The sequence below is a fragment of the Lissotriton helveticus genome, chromosome 10 (genome assembly GCF_964261635.1).
Source record: "Lissotriton helveticus chromosome 10, aLisHel1.1, whole genome shotgun sequence".
Taxonomy (NCBI): domain Eukaryota; kingdom Metazoa; phylum Chordata; class Amphibia; order Caudata; family Salamandridae; genus Lissotriton; species Lissotriton helveticus.
Genome location: NC_136071.1, coordinates 234,860,798 through 234,876,600, shown reverse-complemented (window position 1 = coordinate 234,876,600; position 15,803 = coordinate 234,860,798). Strand labels below are relative to the sequence as shown.

At 44.3% G+C, this 15,803-nt stretch overlaps 1 protein-coding gene across 6 annotated transcripts in view; it reads right to left on the bottom strand.

Annotated features, from left to right (window-relative positions):
* TOM1L2 (target of myb1 like 2 membrane trafficking protein) overlaps nucleotides 1-15,803 on the bottom strand; it is a 501,785-nt gene that overhangs the window by 217,738 nt on the left and 268,244 nt on the right. For all 6 annotated transcript variants that reach the window (XM_078665196.1, XM_078665195.1, XM_078665198.1 and 3 more), the window contains exon 7: nucleotides 5,278-5,394. In XM_078665196.1, coding sequence (XP_078521322.1) covers nucleotides 5,278-5,394 — 117 coding nt within the window. The remainder of the gene's footprint in view (nucleotides 1-5,277; nucleotides 5,395-15,803) is intronic.

Genomic DNA, 15,803 nt, shown 5'->3' with positions numbered 1-15,803 from the left:
GAGGGTAATTCGGAGGGAATTCCCGAAAGGAAAGTGCATACCCATTCTCTACGAGACTGAGAACCCAAAGGTCCGATGTGACCGATTCCCAATCCCGTAGAAAATAAGTAAGCCGACCCCCTACAGGACCCGCATGATCCGGAATGGTGGATCTAGGGCTGCTTTGCTGTAGTAGGAGGAGGGGGTAGAGGAAGAGGAGGGGGAGACCTGGCGTCTTCGAGGACGACCCCTTTGTTTTCCTCTAAGATTTATACAAAGGATTTTGTTGCTGCTGCTGTTGCTGTGATTGCTTGTAGGGACGAAAAGAAGATCTTCCAAAGCCCCTATATCTTTTTCCCACAGATCCTCTAGTTTGCAAACCTAAACATCTGGCTGTAGCTCTGCTGTCCTTGAACCTCTCCAATGCAGCATCAGCTTTCTTCCTGAAAAGGCCTGAGCCATCAAAGGGCAAATCCTTTAAAGCAGCCTGAACATCCGCAGAGAACTCGGAAGTTTTCAGCCAGGCAGCTCTTCTGGTGGCAATCGAAGACCCCATGACTCTAGCCACTGAATCCGCTGTGTCCATACCACTTTGTATAACCTGCCGAGCAGCAGCCTGAGTGTCAGAAATCATCTCATTAAAATTATTTCTGCCCTCCTCAGGAAGCTTAGGAGACTGCTGTTTAACAGTATCCATCAAAGCATGGATATATCGACCCAGCAAACAAGTGGCATTTGTAGATTTTAGTGCCATACTGGCTGACGAAAACACTTTTTTTGCATTTTGGTCCTGCTTTTTGGAATCCTTATCACCAGGTACCTGGGGAAAAGCACCTGCAGATCTTTTAGAGCAGGCAGCTTGTACTACCAAACTCTCTGGTAAGGGATGAGTAGAGAAAAATTCAGGGTCGCCAGGAGCCACTCTATAACGCCTTGCAACGGCCTTAGAAACTGCAGGAGTTGTAAGAGGTCTATTCCATACCTCTAAGATGGGATCAGTCAGAGCCTCAGTAAAAGGAAGTAAAGGCTCAACCATAGATGAAGGTGAATGGAGGACTTCAGTCAGAATGTTCGACTTATACTCAACGCATGGCAAAGTCAAATTTAACAGATCTGCAGCCTTTTTAATTACCACATGGTAGGGAGCCACATCTTTTGAAGGAACATCAGATACTGTGGCCAACTCCCAATCAGGAGACAGCTCTAGACCACTTGCATCCTGTAGATCGTCAAAATAATCCTCCTGATCTTGAAGCTCACCTTCTTCAATTTCAGCTTCCCCATAACTCTTCTCCTCCAAAAGGCGCTGTGCTTTGCGCCTCGACCACTCTATTCGTACAGACGTCGTCGGATCCGGTATGGACTCCGAAGGAGCCGGAGTCGAATGTGGAGACGGAGCTGGCATCGAACGAGGAGCTGGAGCCGGCGTCCAACGAGGAGCTGGAGCCGGCGGCGAACTTCGATTTTGATCTCGAAGTTGTTCCGGAGCCGGTGAAGCCGTAATCGGCGTCGATGACTTCGGCGGTGCTGAGAGATGCCAAGGTGGAGCCGGAGCTGGCATAAACGGCAAGAACGGCGCCGGAGCATAGGCTTGGGGAACCCCCAAATTGTATGCCAACGGACCCATGGGACCAGCCAGTGCTCCAGAGGGGTACATGGCTCTCGCATAAACACCATACATGGCGTTTAACCCCTACCGCGTTTTCCCGCTGTGCGCTGAAAAAAAAAATGGCTTGTTTATGACAAAGCCAGCTCGTCATCCGCGTAGCGCAGGTAACGCCCATGACGAGCTGGCTTTGTCATCAGCGCCGAAGGGGTTAATAAATGCGAAGGGTCCTGTCCTGGACCCGGAAAAGGAGGGTACGAACCCATCGGCTGCTCCGGAGGAGGCTTCACCGGAATCGACTCCTCTTGTTCCTCGGGTTAGTTTACCGGAGTCGTCGAATCCTGAGCAACAGGAACTTCCTCCTCTTCTTCCTCGTGTCCCGAAGACTGAGATGGATCCGGAGACGGATTCAACACCGGAGCCGGTGAATGTTCCCGTGATTCCAAAGGCGAGGCCTCACCTCCATGACTTCGAACTGGAGACGGTGATACCATGTCCTTACAATGCCTTCTAGAAGACGACTTTGTTTTTGAATCCGACTCCTTACCGGAATGGTACATGAACTATGCTTCCTTCGCTTATGCTTCTTCTTAGACGATCTGGAAGCATGTCCCGAAGTCGACTTCGATGCCGACCTAGACTTCCACTTTGACTTCGGGCGTCTCGATCTCGACCTCGGACTCTTCCTGGCATCCTTACCCTTCAATTTGGCAACAAGAAGTTTTGCCTCACGTTCTCGAAGAGCCTTCGGGTTCATCTTCAAACAGGATCGCCCTTGGACGTCGTGATCCGAACCCAGACACCATAGACAATCACCATGCGGATCTGTAATGGACATCATCTTTCCACAGGAATCACACGGCTTAAACCCAGTCTTCTTCTACGACATCACTACAGAAGACAGCAACATCGAAGAGATACAAATAAACTCACAATAGTAACAAAGTTTCTATCAACAGAAGATCCCTCAAAACAGTTAGCGTCGACGACGCTGAAAAAAGGGAACTGATGTCATCACGCCAACGTAGGCCTAATAAGGAGTTGGTGACGTCAGTCGGAGTCGCACGCGATGCCGTGCTCCTATGACGTCGTCCACGCCGGCGTGCTACAAAAGAATTTTCCGAACGTTGCTGACGCAGGGGGATATTCACAAGGTTAGGAATCCACTGGCAGATGTATCCATCAGAATAACCAGTACTTTCAGCGCACCGACTCAGCATGCCCCAGATGTGGGCATGTAGATGCAGACATTTTATATATGCTGTAGGGATGCCCAAGACTAACTAGCTACTGGTCAGATGTGGCGGAAGCGCTGGCCCAATGCACTTCCCGCACTATTCCATTTTAAATGGCACATCTACTTACTGCACCTACACCGCAGGAATTGTAACAATAATGCCACATCTAGTTTCTTAGATTTGGGAATGGCAGTTGCAAAGCGTTTGACTACCAAATGCTGGAAGCATCCCGATCCCCCAAATATAAACATGTGGAGATATTCAATATGCACCTGGGCCAAAGCAGAGAGTGTTGCTTTAAGACGCGAAGATACATTAGGCCTGCGTAAAATACCTCTAGCCGCACACTGGGGCGCAATATTGGCAGATTTAGCGCCCCCGCGGGCTGCCGCAGACTCGAGTCAGGTCCCAGCAGAAACCGAGACCTCACCAGCGAAGAAACCCACAGATTAAAACCAGGATAACATGCAACCTAGCACATGTCCTGTACACTCATAAGCACTGCTAATGCAGAGTCATACATAATAACAAAGGGGAGAGAGGGTTTAGGCAGCACAAGCACTGGTTCCTAGTTCACACCGATTATGTATTAATTTGTCCTGGTTTAGTTAACACCCGCCTCCATGGTTTTCTTTCGAACCAATCAGTAATGGTTGATATAAAAAGAATGGTAAAATGTGAAGCTCAGGAGATAAATGCTATTAATCTTAGATGTGATAACATGTAGCCATACGGGCAACTCAACTGATTGTACAGAAAAATTGACAAATAACCTGCATATGTTACAAAAAGGGGGGTGGGGTCGCACACTACTCACACACCGGCGGTATCGCCCCTAAGGACTCTGGTTAATGTAGTTAAGTGTTCCGCGATGCATCATCTTTCGATCTTCTGCTGTCTTCGCCATCCCTGGACACGTGTTTCGGGGTATCACCCCTCGTCAGCAGGGATAGGCCGTGTACTGGGGTTGCCGATGGCTGCCAAATATCTGCCAGGTATAGTATCACCCGCTGGTGTATTAGCAGTGTGCGACCCCATTTTGGTGAATGTTTATGCTCCTTGGAGCTTTGAGCTGACGGGCTCGGGACCCCGCACCTGCGCGCCTTTGTGTGGTACTATACCTGGTGATATTTGGCAGCACGCAGCAACCCCAGAAGATAAGAAGATGGCTTAATCCCTGCTGATGAGGGGTAAATACCCTACAGGGATGGCGAAGATTGGAAGATACGCGAGAATTCGAAAGAAGATGCATCGCAGAGAACAGTACTAAAGTTACCATGGTCCTTAGGGGCGATCCCGCTGGTGTATTAGCAGTGTGCGACCCCATTTTGGTGAATGTTTATGCTCCTTGGAGCTTTGAGCTGACGGGCTCGGGACCCCGCATCTGCGCGCCTTTGTGTGGTACTATACCTGGTGATATTTGGCAGCACGCAGCAACCCCAGAATATAAGAAGATGGCCTAATCCCTGCTGATGAGGGGTAAATACCCCGAAACACGTGTACAGGGATGGCTAAGATTTGAAGATACGCGAGAATTCGAAAGAAGATGCATCGCAGAGAACAGTAATACAGTTACCATGGCCCTTAGGGGCGATCCCGCTGGTGTATTAGCAGTGTGCGACCCCATTTTGGTGAACCTGCATATGTTGTTTGAAGATTGTTAAGCATATAAAATCAATAAAAACAGATTTAAAAAAAAAAATGAGTGACTGAATAACAGTGAAACCTATTATCGGCTCCATCAAAATCACACGTGGTATTAAGGTAATTAATATGTCTAGTAATCCTGCATGTGCTACTGGGAATAAATCTTCCAGATCATACCTCGATGACTTTATTATGGTAGAAAGTCAGCAATTGTGGATTCTCACGTGAGAATCGGGGTAAACATTAAGATATTCACACCACTCACTGCTTATTGGGCTAAATGGCATCAACCTGTGACCATGGGTTTGGGATCTGCGATAGCCTGAGTATCAGTAATAACTGGTGCTGTATTACTGGTAAATCGAAGTCCTTGGATAATGCCTACGAGTCTAGGTAGAGGAATCTTAGTGAGGCATCGCAGTACTGTAAGTGTTGGCCAAGAATGCAAGTATTTGATAGTGGGGGAGAGCTGGAGTAATGGATAGTGGCTCCATTATACATGGGATTATTGTATGCTGGATAAAAGAACTTGCACTGGGACTGTATGAGGTACCTGGTACAGTAATGGTGAAGGATTATTCAGTGGGGCACGGCAGACAATACTTTATCTTTTTTTCTTTGGAAAGGACGAAATTGCTGGGGGCGGGGTGGGAAGGTAAGAAGAGGGTATTAAAGTAGCAAGCAGCTTTTTGAAGCCAGACACAAAGCTGCAGAGAAAATCAGAGTATACCTCTAATCCAGTCCGAAATATCACTTTTAATTAGGAAATTTAGGGGAGTTCTTAATTTTAGAGTCAGCAGTTCTTACCTGTAGTAATTCGAGATCTGATGAGTCCTCTTGCCCAGGCACCATTTCTGTCAACATTTCAGACATCACTTTGGTGTTTCCACGAACAACATCCAGCTCACTGCGCAGCCTAGCAAGCTATGGACAAATAACCAAAATAAAATGATTACCGTTATCTTCGGAGTTTGGCAATATTATAGACTTTTCATTCAGCATATTACCATTTTAAGTTAGGAACAATTAAGGCTTGTATCTTTTTGTGAGATTTTCTCATTTTGATGTAATAACTGGGAAGTCATAAAACTGAGAATGTAAGATTGAAAATTAGATCAAAGACTATAACAAAGCAATACCGTGCAAGTGTTATGCCCTACAGAATCGCTGCTTAGGTAATTTAGGAGTTAAAAGATCTGTAGTCCCTGGATGAAAAAAAAGTTAATGACACCATACAACAAAATATCCTTTCCGTTTTATCTGTCATGAACTCAGCTCATGAGCAATTACTACCGGACCTCTGGTGATTTAACCCAGCTTATGCAGAGTTTTCCTGGGCACTTTGTCACTCTGTCATACCTTCCAACTCATTGTTGTTCACAGTATAGACGTCCGTCTTTAAGAAAACTGTCACAAGATACAGCAGTCCAATTTGTTGAATGGAAGCAACCCATAACTAACTTTCAGAACACAGTAGGTACTTAGCGATGTTCAAGTCCAAGACTAGAAACATTGCTTTCTAATGTGATGGAGCAATCCTGCCCTCTTAAGAAGGGTTTCCATTTCGTCCCTTGGTCTTGTCCAAGTATGCACCAAATATTGACATTCATATTTTTACCTAAAGAGCATTTTTCATAGCCTATTAAACCAAATAAAAGAAAATGCTTGATATTCTGAAAATACATCAAACTCCTCAGAAACATTCAATTCACTCCAATAGTGTAGTGATGGGGTGAAATTATTCAGTAAAGCTTAAAAATAAACTTAATCCAAGCAATTAGAAACACCGGCCACTTGAGAGGGTAAAGCATTTTTTTTTGCATATGCCACAGTGAATTTATACTATGGAAAGTCATCCGTCTGCTGCCTCATGGCTAGGTTAGTGTCATACAAATACCTGTACATACCAAAATAACATAAAACATTTTCTTGACAAATTTATCCTGGAAGCTTATAAACTCCTTTCGTTAAAGGATTTCTTTCTTTTGCTGGCTGCTTGGGAGTAAGTACATAATTTACCAGCTTACTAGAAAGAAGTGTAAAAAAGAGGACCTTGGCAAAGTAAGCCATATGTAAAGGCCATTCATTAATCTACAGTGCAGGTGGAGAATTTGCAAGCATTTTCTCATTTGATAATCCACTATAACAGGTTTTCAGGAACGTTAAAGGGAAAAAGCAGCCACAGGCTTCTCAGCCTGTTCAATAACATCAAAGAGACTGACATGGCAGCTGGATTTCCATTCATCCTTTTTCATTTAAGTGCGCCAAGTTGACCATGAAACCCTTATTGTGGACAGCACAACGAGGAATGGCAAGAGCATTCGGAAGTGGAAAGGCTGTGGCAAGCAGGAGGCAGAGTCAATGAGCTTCACACTAACCCTCAACAAGGGTCAGCGTCTAGTAGCAGCAGGTGGCTCAACCTTGATAAATTCAGGACCACCTTGTGTGAAGTAAAATAAACACAGTAACCACCCATGTAGTACTTCCTAACAAATGCAAACTCGCTTAATGGACTTCCTGGAACAGATCTGAAAAAAAAATCACAGCTAAAACAAGTAAATGATAAAAGGCGGACACCTGGGTTGATACAGGTAGAAAGGAAAGCACAATTTCCAAGGGTTTGCTCAAGTTTTCCAAGCAGATGTTGGAAATAACTAAACAAACGGTTTCATGTCTCATTAGTTTACAGTCCTTCCTTTGCACCCCAGGGGAATCATTTCTTAAGAAATCTTAACACTGGCCATGAGGAGACTGTGAAATTCTTTAACAACAAATACAGATCAACATTTTCTTTGTCTTATTTTAAAAAGACGCATTTGCAATATAAAAACAAAATCCTATATTTTAAGGTACAATTCACAAAAAGATATTTTAACTTGTTTTCAGATTTGTTTTTTAAAACGTTGTAAATTTCCATCTCTTATTATAAAATTAACTAAAGAGCTTGAAATCAAAATTAGCACTATAAATCCACATAGACTTCCGAATTAGGGTAAAGCAGGGCTTCATATTTGCCGAGTATATATTTAGGAAATGTGGATTCTATTTATTTATTTATTTATAAAGTTTTATATAGCGCAAACTTGATCCCAAAGGATATCAGAGCGCTTTACAATTTGAGGCAAAGGTAACAAATCAGAACATTAGTCTAACATGGGGAATCTAATGGGCATTGAGGTGTTTACTCCTCTCAAAATCGGAATGATTGTTGTATTAAAAAAGCATAGATAGAGTGAGGGCGATAGATAGATAGAGGGCGATATATTTTTCCTTAACCTGACCAAGTAGATGATATAGAAATAAAATGTTTAACTTCATTGATGGGTCTTCAAAAATAAAATGCACTACTGGGAGGGGGTGTCATTACTAAAGCCTATTGCCATTCAGGGGAATACCCCCTCCTGCATAGTCAAGACTTTAATCGACCCATTACCCCACAATCATTACAGCGAATAATTCTGTACTCCAAGCCTTGATGAGAGCATCTTATTTTTATATAATTTTTCTTTTTAAACAGTACAGACCTATGGCATGTGAAATGATTAACATAGCAGGAGGATGCATAGCTAAAATGTCTGGAAATAGAGACAGCAGGGTTGCCGGATTCCTATAGCACAACGCCCAGGATATATTCTTTGGAGTCAAGGACAAGAAGTTTTCAGGTTATTTTGTCCTTAGGACAATTGGCCCAAGCCTGTGCAGCACAAACCCTTTGGCTGCCAGGTTACACTACCACATTATGGATCAGGGAAGGGCGTTGTCTGCAGTTAAGGTAATATTTGTGTTCATATGTTGCCAAAAGCAAAAATATTTTTGGTCTCAAAAAACACGTTGCCACAGTAGTTCCTGTCACTGAGCAAAACTACTTTGCGTGCAAATATGCTCCTTGTGAAACAGCAGAAAGCTGTCACTTACAGTGAAGCCACCTGGTAGACAGAAGGATAGAATTTTAATAAAAACAAAACGCCTATCCCGAAATAAGAGCGCAATTCTTTAAGTAAAGTCCACAAACGGGCACTCATGGTCACTTCCTTGCATTAGTGCAGATGTACAGCTTTCATGAATTCACAGGCATATTCAGAAGGTCAGGAAATCGTACTCCTACAAAATATTTGTGAACTGCATTCTAGCACCGGCAAATAATCATGTGTAGATTTCCTCAAGTTAAAATCTGTAGCCCGGTAGTAAGTTCACTTTCCCGCCAACTACTTTTTTCATCAACCCTGGAAGTTGTTTTACTTTTGCCCGTCTGGAGTAAATTTCTAACCTCTCTCTCTATGAGAAAATATGAGAGACAAGCTGATGAAACCCATAAAACATGCAAGTTACTAGGTTTGTAGAGACTCAAAAGGGCAGTCTGACCATGGGGGAACTATTGCCTACCGCTACCTCCAGCCCCAGTGTATAGTTCAGTGGAAAGGTGACAAAATAAAGGAATTGCTAGTATTCAAATCCTACTATGGTATGAGTTCTGGCATAATCAGAAAGGCTATCATCAGAGCTCTTATATAATGAGATTGCTCCCTTAATTTATCACCGCACTACATGGCACCAAACCGACAAGTGGATTTTGCTACAGGACAAGTAGTCTTAAAAAGCAACCTACCCCATGGACAAGTAGATATTTTATTAAATTCCACACCCCTGCAGACAGGCAGGTACTTATAAAGAGAATTCACTACAGTCAATACGTATGTACAAATAGAGAAGTATAGACCAAAAAAATGGGGTGAGGTGAGCAATGAAAGGGATAACCCTTATGATGGAAGAAAACTGTGAAGAGGTGGGTTTTGAGACCTTTCTTGAATTTGCCGCTAAAGGAACACATCTGAGGGTAAAGGGAGATCATTGGACAGTCACCATCCATATAAAGAGAAAGTCCTGTTGGGTTAGCACGTGCTTCCTTTGCAAACTTTTTCAGGGATGTGCTCCTTGTACTGCATTTGCTTCCAGGCCCTCAGAGTTCAGAGGTAACAGTCAGTTTTACTTCAGTGGAGTGCCTTATGGATCATACAATGAGCACTGACCATAACAACAATCACACTGCAAACCCCAATGAGCAATCACTATAAGAAAAATGAACTCTTAGTAAGCCTACAATGTAATATCATTTAACTGACATTTAAGCACCTTTTGCATTAATTGTTTCAGAATTCATGTTTTTGGAAAGTGCACAGAAATAATTTTTTTAAGAAAGTAATAAAATCTTTTATTGTGCCAATTAATAGCTTACGGTTACATGAAATAAGATGTTATAAAAGGAATATGTTAAAAGTAGGTGGTCTGAATACTGTTTAGGACCAGCGACAGAAGATTGCTTTGGACCCTGAGTAGGCGGTTTTGACTCTTCTATTCCACTGGGGTGTCAAGTCTTTTCATAGTAGCGTTCAGGATTTTTGTAAATTTGCCAAACCAGGCAAGATCCTTTGATCTGTTTTTGCTTAGACAATAGGCCCAAGCTTCTATATATGTGTGGATCCCCTGAGTTACAGAACATTGGCCTCAGTTAAGTGCGGCATGCTATTAAAAATGCTGAATTGCAGCATAACAAGTGAAGCATTGATTCTCAGTTATAATCGCCAAACTTGCTATGCTACCAATTGTCTAGTTTGCCCAATTTGTCTTGTTTTCTTGAATTGGCAGGGACGATAATCTGGCACATAATATTGAGAGTCTGGCCATTCTGCTTGGGGACTCTTTGAGATATGGCTGAATCTCTGCATTTCGCAATTAAATGTATATAAGGTACATTCCGTATTTTCTCTATATCAGCATAACAAGAAAGGACCATGACTGGTTTTTTTTTCAAAATAGGCTTGATAGATAGAAAATTAACGGGCGATGCAGACACTCACTCTAAACTGATTAGATTGTTAGCTGCTTTTACTAGGTCAAATCCGTAAGAATTATTCAGGGCCTTATAGATCCAGGAAGGCCTTCTTTAAAGTTCCTGAGTCTGCAGTGATGAGTGAGTGGTAATATTTAATGTGTAATGCTTTGCACTCCAGTTCTTGTTTGGAAAGGCCTAATTCCAGGCGTAACACAGCGAGTACCTTGTGTATTTTGGTAGGTTGAAGATTTGCCTGTAGGAAGCACACTGTACTTTGTCTAGTGCGGTCACCAGTTTCTCGAGGTAAACTTAGTGGCCATAGGAAGCGTTTGGCAGTAGTTTTGCACACAAATACATTTAACCTTTGCATACATTATCAGCCTTTCTACTAATCTCTGCAAGCTATCTGCAACAGTGAAGTGATGCCAGGAAAGCCAACCACAAGATACTCAAGACTAATAACTGTAACTACTTATACAAATGAATGACCAAGTAGTAATTTGAACAAAACCAGGATGAGAGAAACACTAGTATTCAACTGTTGCAATAGCTCAACTGGTTCTCTTACATTCATAAAGCAGGTTCCATTAGCCAATGCAGTCAAGTGAGCCATCATCCTTTGTAGGTTTGGGGGCTGTGGGAGTTGGTCGCACCTCAGCCTTGGCACACCAGTGATGAAGTGAGCCTAAGTGACCTTTTATGGGACCTTCAACCCAGTTTCGCTAGGGGCTCCTAGTAGTCCTTTGTCGTCTGTTATCCTTAAGTGCGCTCTTAAGGTTCACCCCCACTTGTGGCCCCCATTTGACTACTAGGTACTGGTGGAATGACTGAAATTTCCTGAGCCCTGCTAATCAGGACTCAGTGCATGCGGTCTGACCCTTAAAATGGTGTATGGTTGATAGGGTTACTCCCAAATGACATAGCCTAATTTAGTCCCTGGTATATGTGAGGGGGATAAGTTAAAACATGGCTCCCAGTCTGTCACTGCAGACGAAAAAAGGGTAGTGTCTGTCACTGCAGACAAAAAAGGGTAGTTTTAAGACTGCTAACTCGACTTTGCCATTTAATTTAATTGGAAATCCCAGTCCTTCCCTTTTAAAATATGTCGCTTCTAAGGTAGGCCTATCCAGCACTAAGGCAGAGGGCTTTATATTAAAATGTAGAACATGCACTTTTACACGTTCCAGAAGTAAAACCCCCAAATTGTTGTTTGAACTGTGAAAAAGCTAGTAGACCCACTAGCAAGTACAGAGTTACAGGCTAATATCTCAGCCCTGCTAACTTCTGAATGGGACTACTAAAATTGGTACTGTAAGGTATCAAGAGAGTCAGTGCATTAAATGCAATGTAATGGCTAAATCAAATATAATGTCACTCGTGGGCAATATGCTACTTTAGAAAATTAGAGGATTCCAGTGCCCGGTTACAGTTGCACATAAAGACTGCCTCACAGCCTCCCTCATGCCCTTCTGGAGAGACGTGTGAATGACTCCCTGGAAAGGACACATATGGGCCTGCACTTGCAAGAGGTGTTACCGCTCCCTGGTGGGAAGCCACACAGGTGTTAGCACAAAAGGTGCTTCAAAGGAGAACCTTCCTTTGAAAGACAAATGGGCAACACTTGGGAGAGGAGCTGCTGTTTTGCTTAGGCAGACAGGCCAGCACCGGGAACAGAGAGGGTAAAGCAGTTGACAAACAGGTTTTGCCGGCGCGTGTAGACACACCTTTGGGTTAGGCTAGAGAGCTCTACACGCTGAGTGAGGAGTTCTGCCACCTTGAGAGTGGGCAGATTAGAGAAGTCTGGGATAGCTAGATGCCACATGTCACAGGAAGCAGTCTTACGCAGGGAGGGGACCTGGTAGCACATTGGTTAGTGACTGGGACCTCTATTGAGGGCATTTTGCAGGCATAAAAAGGGCTTTCCTGTCACCCACAACTCAGATCTCGACTGGACTGGAGAAGAGGACCGACGTGGACTGCCACCTGCTGAATATGGTGGCGAGCAAAAGAGAAGGGACTGTGCCTGCAGAGTACTGCTTATGAAGAAGTCAACTCCTGAGCCCAGCTGAAGCAAGAGACTCCAAGGGTAAATTGGCTGACCACAGAACAAGGCCACAATAGCTGAAGAACCCTGCTGAGGCGAGTTTGAAACCTAGATCACAGCACAAGGGACCATGACACACCCTCAACGTTGACCCCGAGTCTGCTCAACCTTGTAGAATTGTCGAAGTGCAGCTAGGTCACCCACAAAGCAAGTTATCGTCAAAGGAAGAAAAACACTGACTTCTAGGGACATCGACCCCCTTTGGCCATGATAGCTTCACCAAACCTGTGGATCAAGGATTAGCCAGAGAAAGATGCCCATCGACCACAGCATCTTGTGCATTCTTAAGCATCATCAGCATCCTGTATCCCTTGCATCAGGACCACTCCACAGAAGGCAATGGCAAGGAGCCATTGACGCTGCAGCTGAACTGAAGCCTATTTTTCTTTTTGAGGAAACGGTTTCTGAGGATCTTGCTGGTCCCCATGACTGCTCCCCATTGGAGTTGGTTGCCTAAAGTAACCCAAGACAATGGCACTGATACTTACTAAAGATTTTTCTGAAAACTTTCTAAGTGTCAAATTCGTTGAATTTGCCAATTCCTGTTCATGGTTAAGTAAAAGTGTTGACTTACTATATATCTCTGGAATCCTCCAGTGGATCTTTTTTGTTTTGGGGGTCTAACAATATATAACTAGTCTATTTTAAAAAGTGGTTTCCGATTTCTTTGGAGGTTTGTGTATTTTTCTTCAATTGTTTTGGTGCTGTTTAAATACTTTACACGTGTTCCTTTGTGTAAGCTTGAATGCTTGGTGCCATAGTAAATCCAGGTTCAGCTAAGGGGTCCACAAACAAAACCTTCAGGTCCTAAATGGGATGGTATGTGGATTACACAGTGAGGTAGTAAAGATACACCACATAATACACCACATTTCCTCACAATGGTGCCTGGCGGTGGGATCCAGAACTTGAATTTAGCAGTACCAATCAGTTGGTGAAGGTTGAGACCACTGAGAATCCACCTAAGGTAACATCTGCAAAGTGATCATTGTGTTTTCCAACCAGTTGACGAATTCCATCTTTTTAGGAGTCACTGTTTTCAAAGAGTTTCTGAACTTTTTAAAAGTTTTACAAATTTGTGACAAAGTTCCAGTAAGTTTTCAAAAATTTCAAAAAGTTTCAGACACTTTCTGAAAAGTTTTGGGAAGTCACTTAAAGCAAGGAAAACATGGATATTGGCTTGACCAACCTGTCCATCCTCTAAGGAACGAACCGAGGAAATTGCGTAGGGACAGAATGGTCAATGTGGGAAACATGGCCAAGAAGGAGGAAATGGTAAAGGCCCTCAAAACTTGAGGAGAGGCCCACAGAAACCTCCACAGTTGGAGAAGGACCAACCTGTCCATCCTCTAAGGAACGAACCGAGGAAATTGCGTAGGGACAGAATGGTCAATGTGGGAAACAAGGCCAAGAAGGAGGAAATGGTAAAGGCCCTCAAAACTTGAGGAGAGGCCCACAGAACCCTCCACAGTTGGAGAAGGAGACACCCCAAGGTAGAGTGGAAGAAGAGAAGGAGATGATGTTGTCTACCTCAACACCGGGCCAAGTATGTCCTGCAGAGCAGGGGTGTACTGAGCACCATCAGCAGCAGGCATTCCCTTCAGGAGGAAGTGGCAGTCTTGGAGGTGAAGGAGAGAGCTCTGGCCGAGAGGAAGCAGACCCCTGGGGAAAGAAGAGTCAGGATAGGCATGAGTCCTAGAGAAGATGATGGAAGCAACAAGGAGACTGAGGTATCGGACAAGTCTACCCAACAGGTCAGATGGCCCATGTGTATTGTTCCTAGCTGTGTGAGGATAACATCGACAAGTGGCTGCCCTCAAATGACTGGGCTTTCGGGGTGAGAAAGGTGGGTTTACAACACTGTGGGACACTACTCTAGGAGTAAGTGCAAGTTGTTGGTAGGGATAGATTGCTTACACTTGAGGATGAGGTAGCGGAATCCTACCTACACATGATGGTAGCACTTGTGGAGTTACTCCCTAGGAGTACAGACAGATGCTTAGGACATCACACAAGGGGACTCCACAGACCTGGGAGGACTTTGTAGATGCATCAGTAAAGGCACTGGATCGTTGGATAAAAGGTAATATGGTGGACACTTATGAAGGGCTCATCAATGTGTTGGTTGAGGAGCACATTTTATCTAATTGCCCATCAGAGAAGTTGCACGAACACCTAGTGAATTCAAAGCTAATTGGCCTAGGAGAGTTGGGCAAGTTAGCATATGGGTGGGTTAGGACAAGAGAACCCCAAAAACCCAGAGGTGGGGGGGTCCCAATATGGGGGTAGGCACACAGAAGGGAAAGGAGGGAGGTAGCAAACCTACTTAAGAGATCCCCTCTGAACCTCAGACCCTAAGGAGGGGGTCAAGACCCAGGCCACCCCTAGCAAGCAGAGTTGTGGGAAACCAAGGCTGAAGAAACTCTTGGACAAAAGGTTGTGTTTTGAATGTCAGCAGCCAGGACACCACAGGGGGGATGCAGCATGCCCTAAGACAAAGGTCATCACTGTGGTTGCCAGGGATTAGTGTAATTCAGATGAGAAGGTACTGGTAGCTTTCAACTGGAAGCAAGGTACTTATGGTAAGCTGGTGACCCATGAGGGCAGCAACAATTTCTTCATTGGGGCGTTGTCCCCTGACCCCATTTTAAATGTTTTTATTAGCTGCAGCAGTGTGCGGCATCATGGCAAAGTTTGCCATTTACTATAGTCAGGTGAGGGCGGGTGGAGTCAGACGTGGTTGGAGGGTGGAGCTGTGTGGAGTGCGACACTCGCACAGCTGGGCCTCCTTGGGGTGTAGTGCACATGTCGGATTGGACCGATGTCTTGCTTTGCCCAGCCCGACATTCGCATTTGAATCCTCGCCTATCTTCAATGATAGAAGCCCAGGGTGGATTATAGCCACAGCCTCCCATGTCTCCATGGCAGCCTTTGACCCAGCCAATCCTCGCTCTGCTCTCATGAAGGGAGCAGTGTCAGGATTCGTTCAGCAGTCGCGGGGAGGGGGTTGGGACTGGAGGTAAACAGTGAGCTCCCATGGAGACAAAGTCACATGTGTGCTGGACAGGATGGTGAGTTTGCCTGCTGCCTGCTTGAGCATTTATTTCTAATTGCATGTATAGTTTCCAGTGTGCTGGCTTGGCCTACTATGTAAGGATTTGCAACTTCGAGTCATCGGACTGAAAGAGAGCAGCTGTAGACTGTAACCTTCTAAATTGAGGCACATTGCTCTCCTGTGAAAACAACTCTGCGTCATATTTACGGTTTCTCTCTTCCAGACATGTGTAACTCGAGTTAACTTAATGAAGGCTGAAACAAATACCTTTACCGACAGCGGGACCAGAACCTCGTTTATACCATCTGAACCACTGCTCACCTCTCGCAGGGAGCGGGGATCAA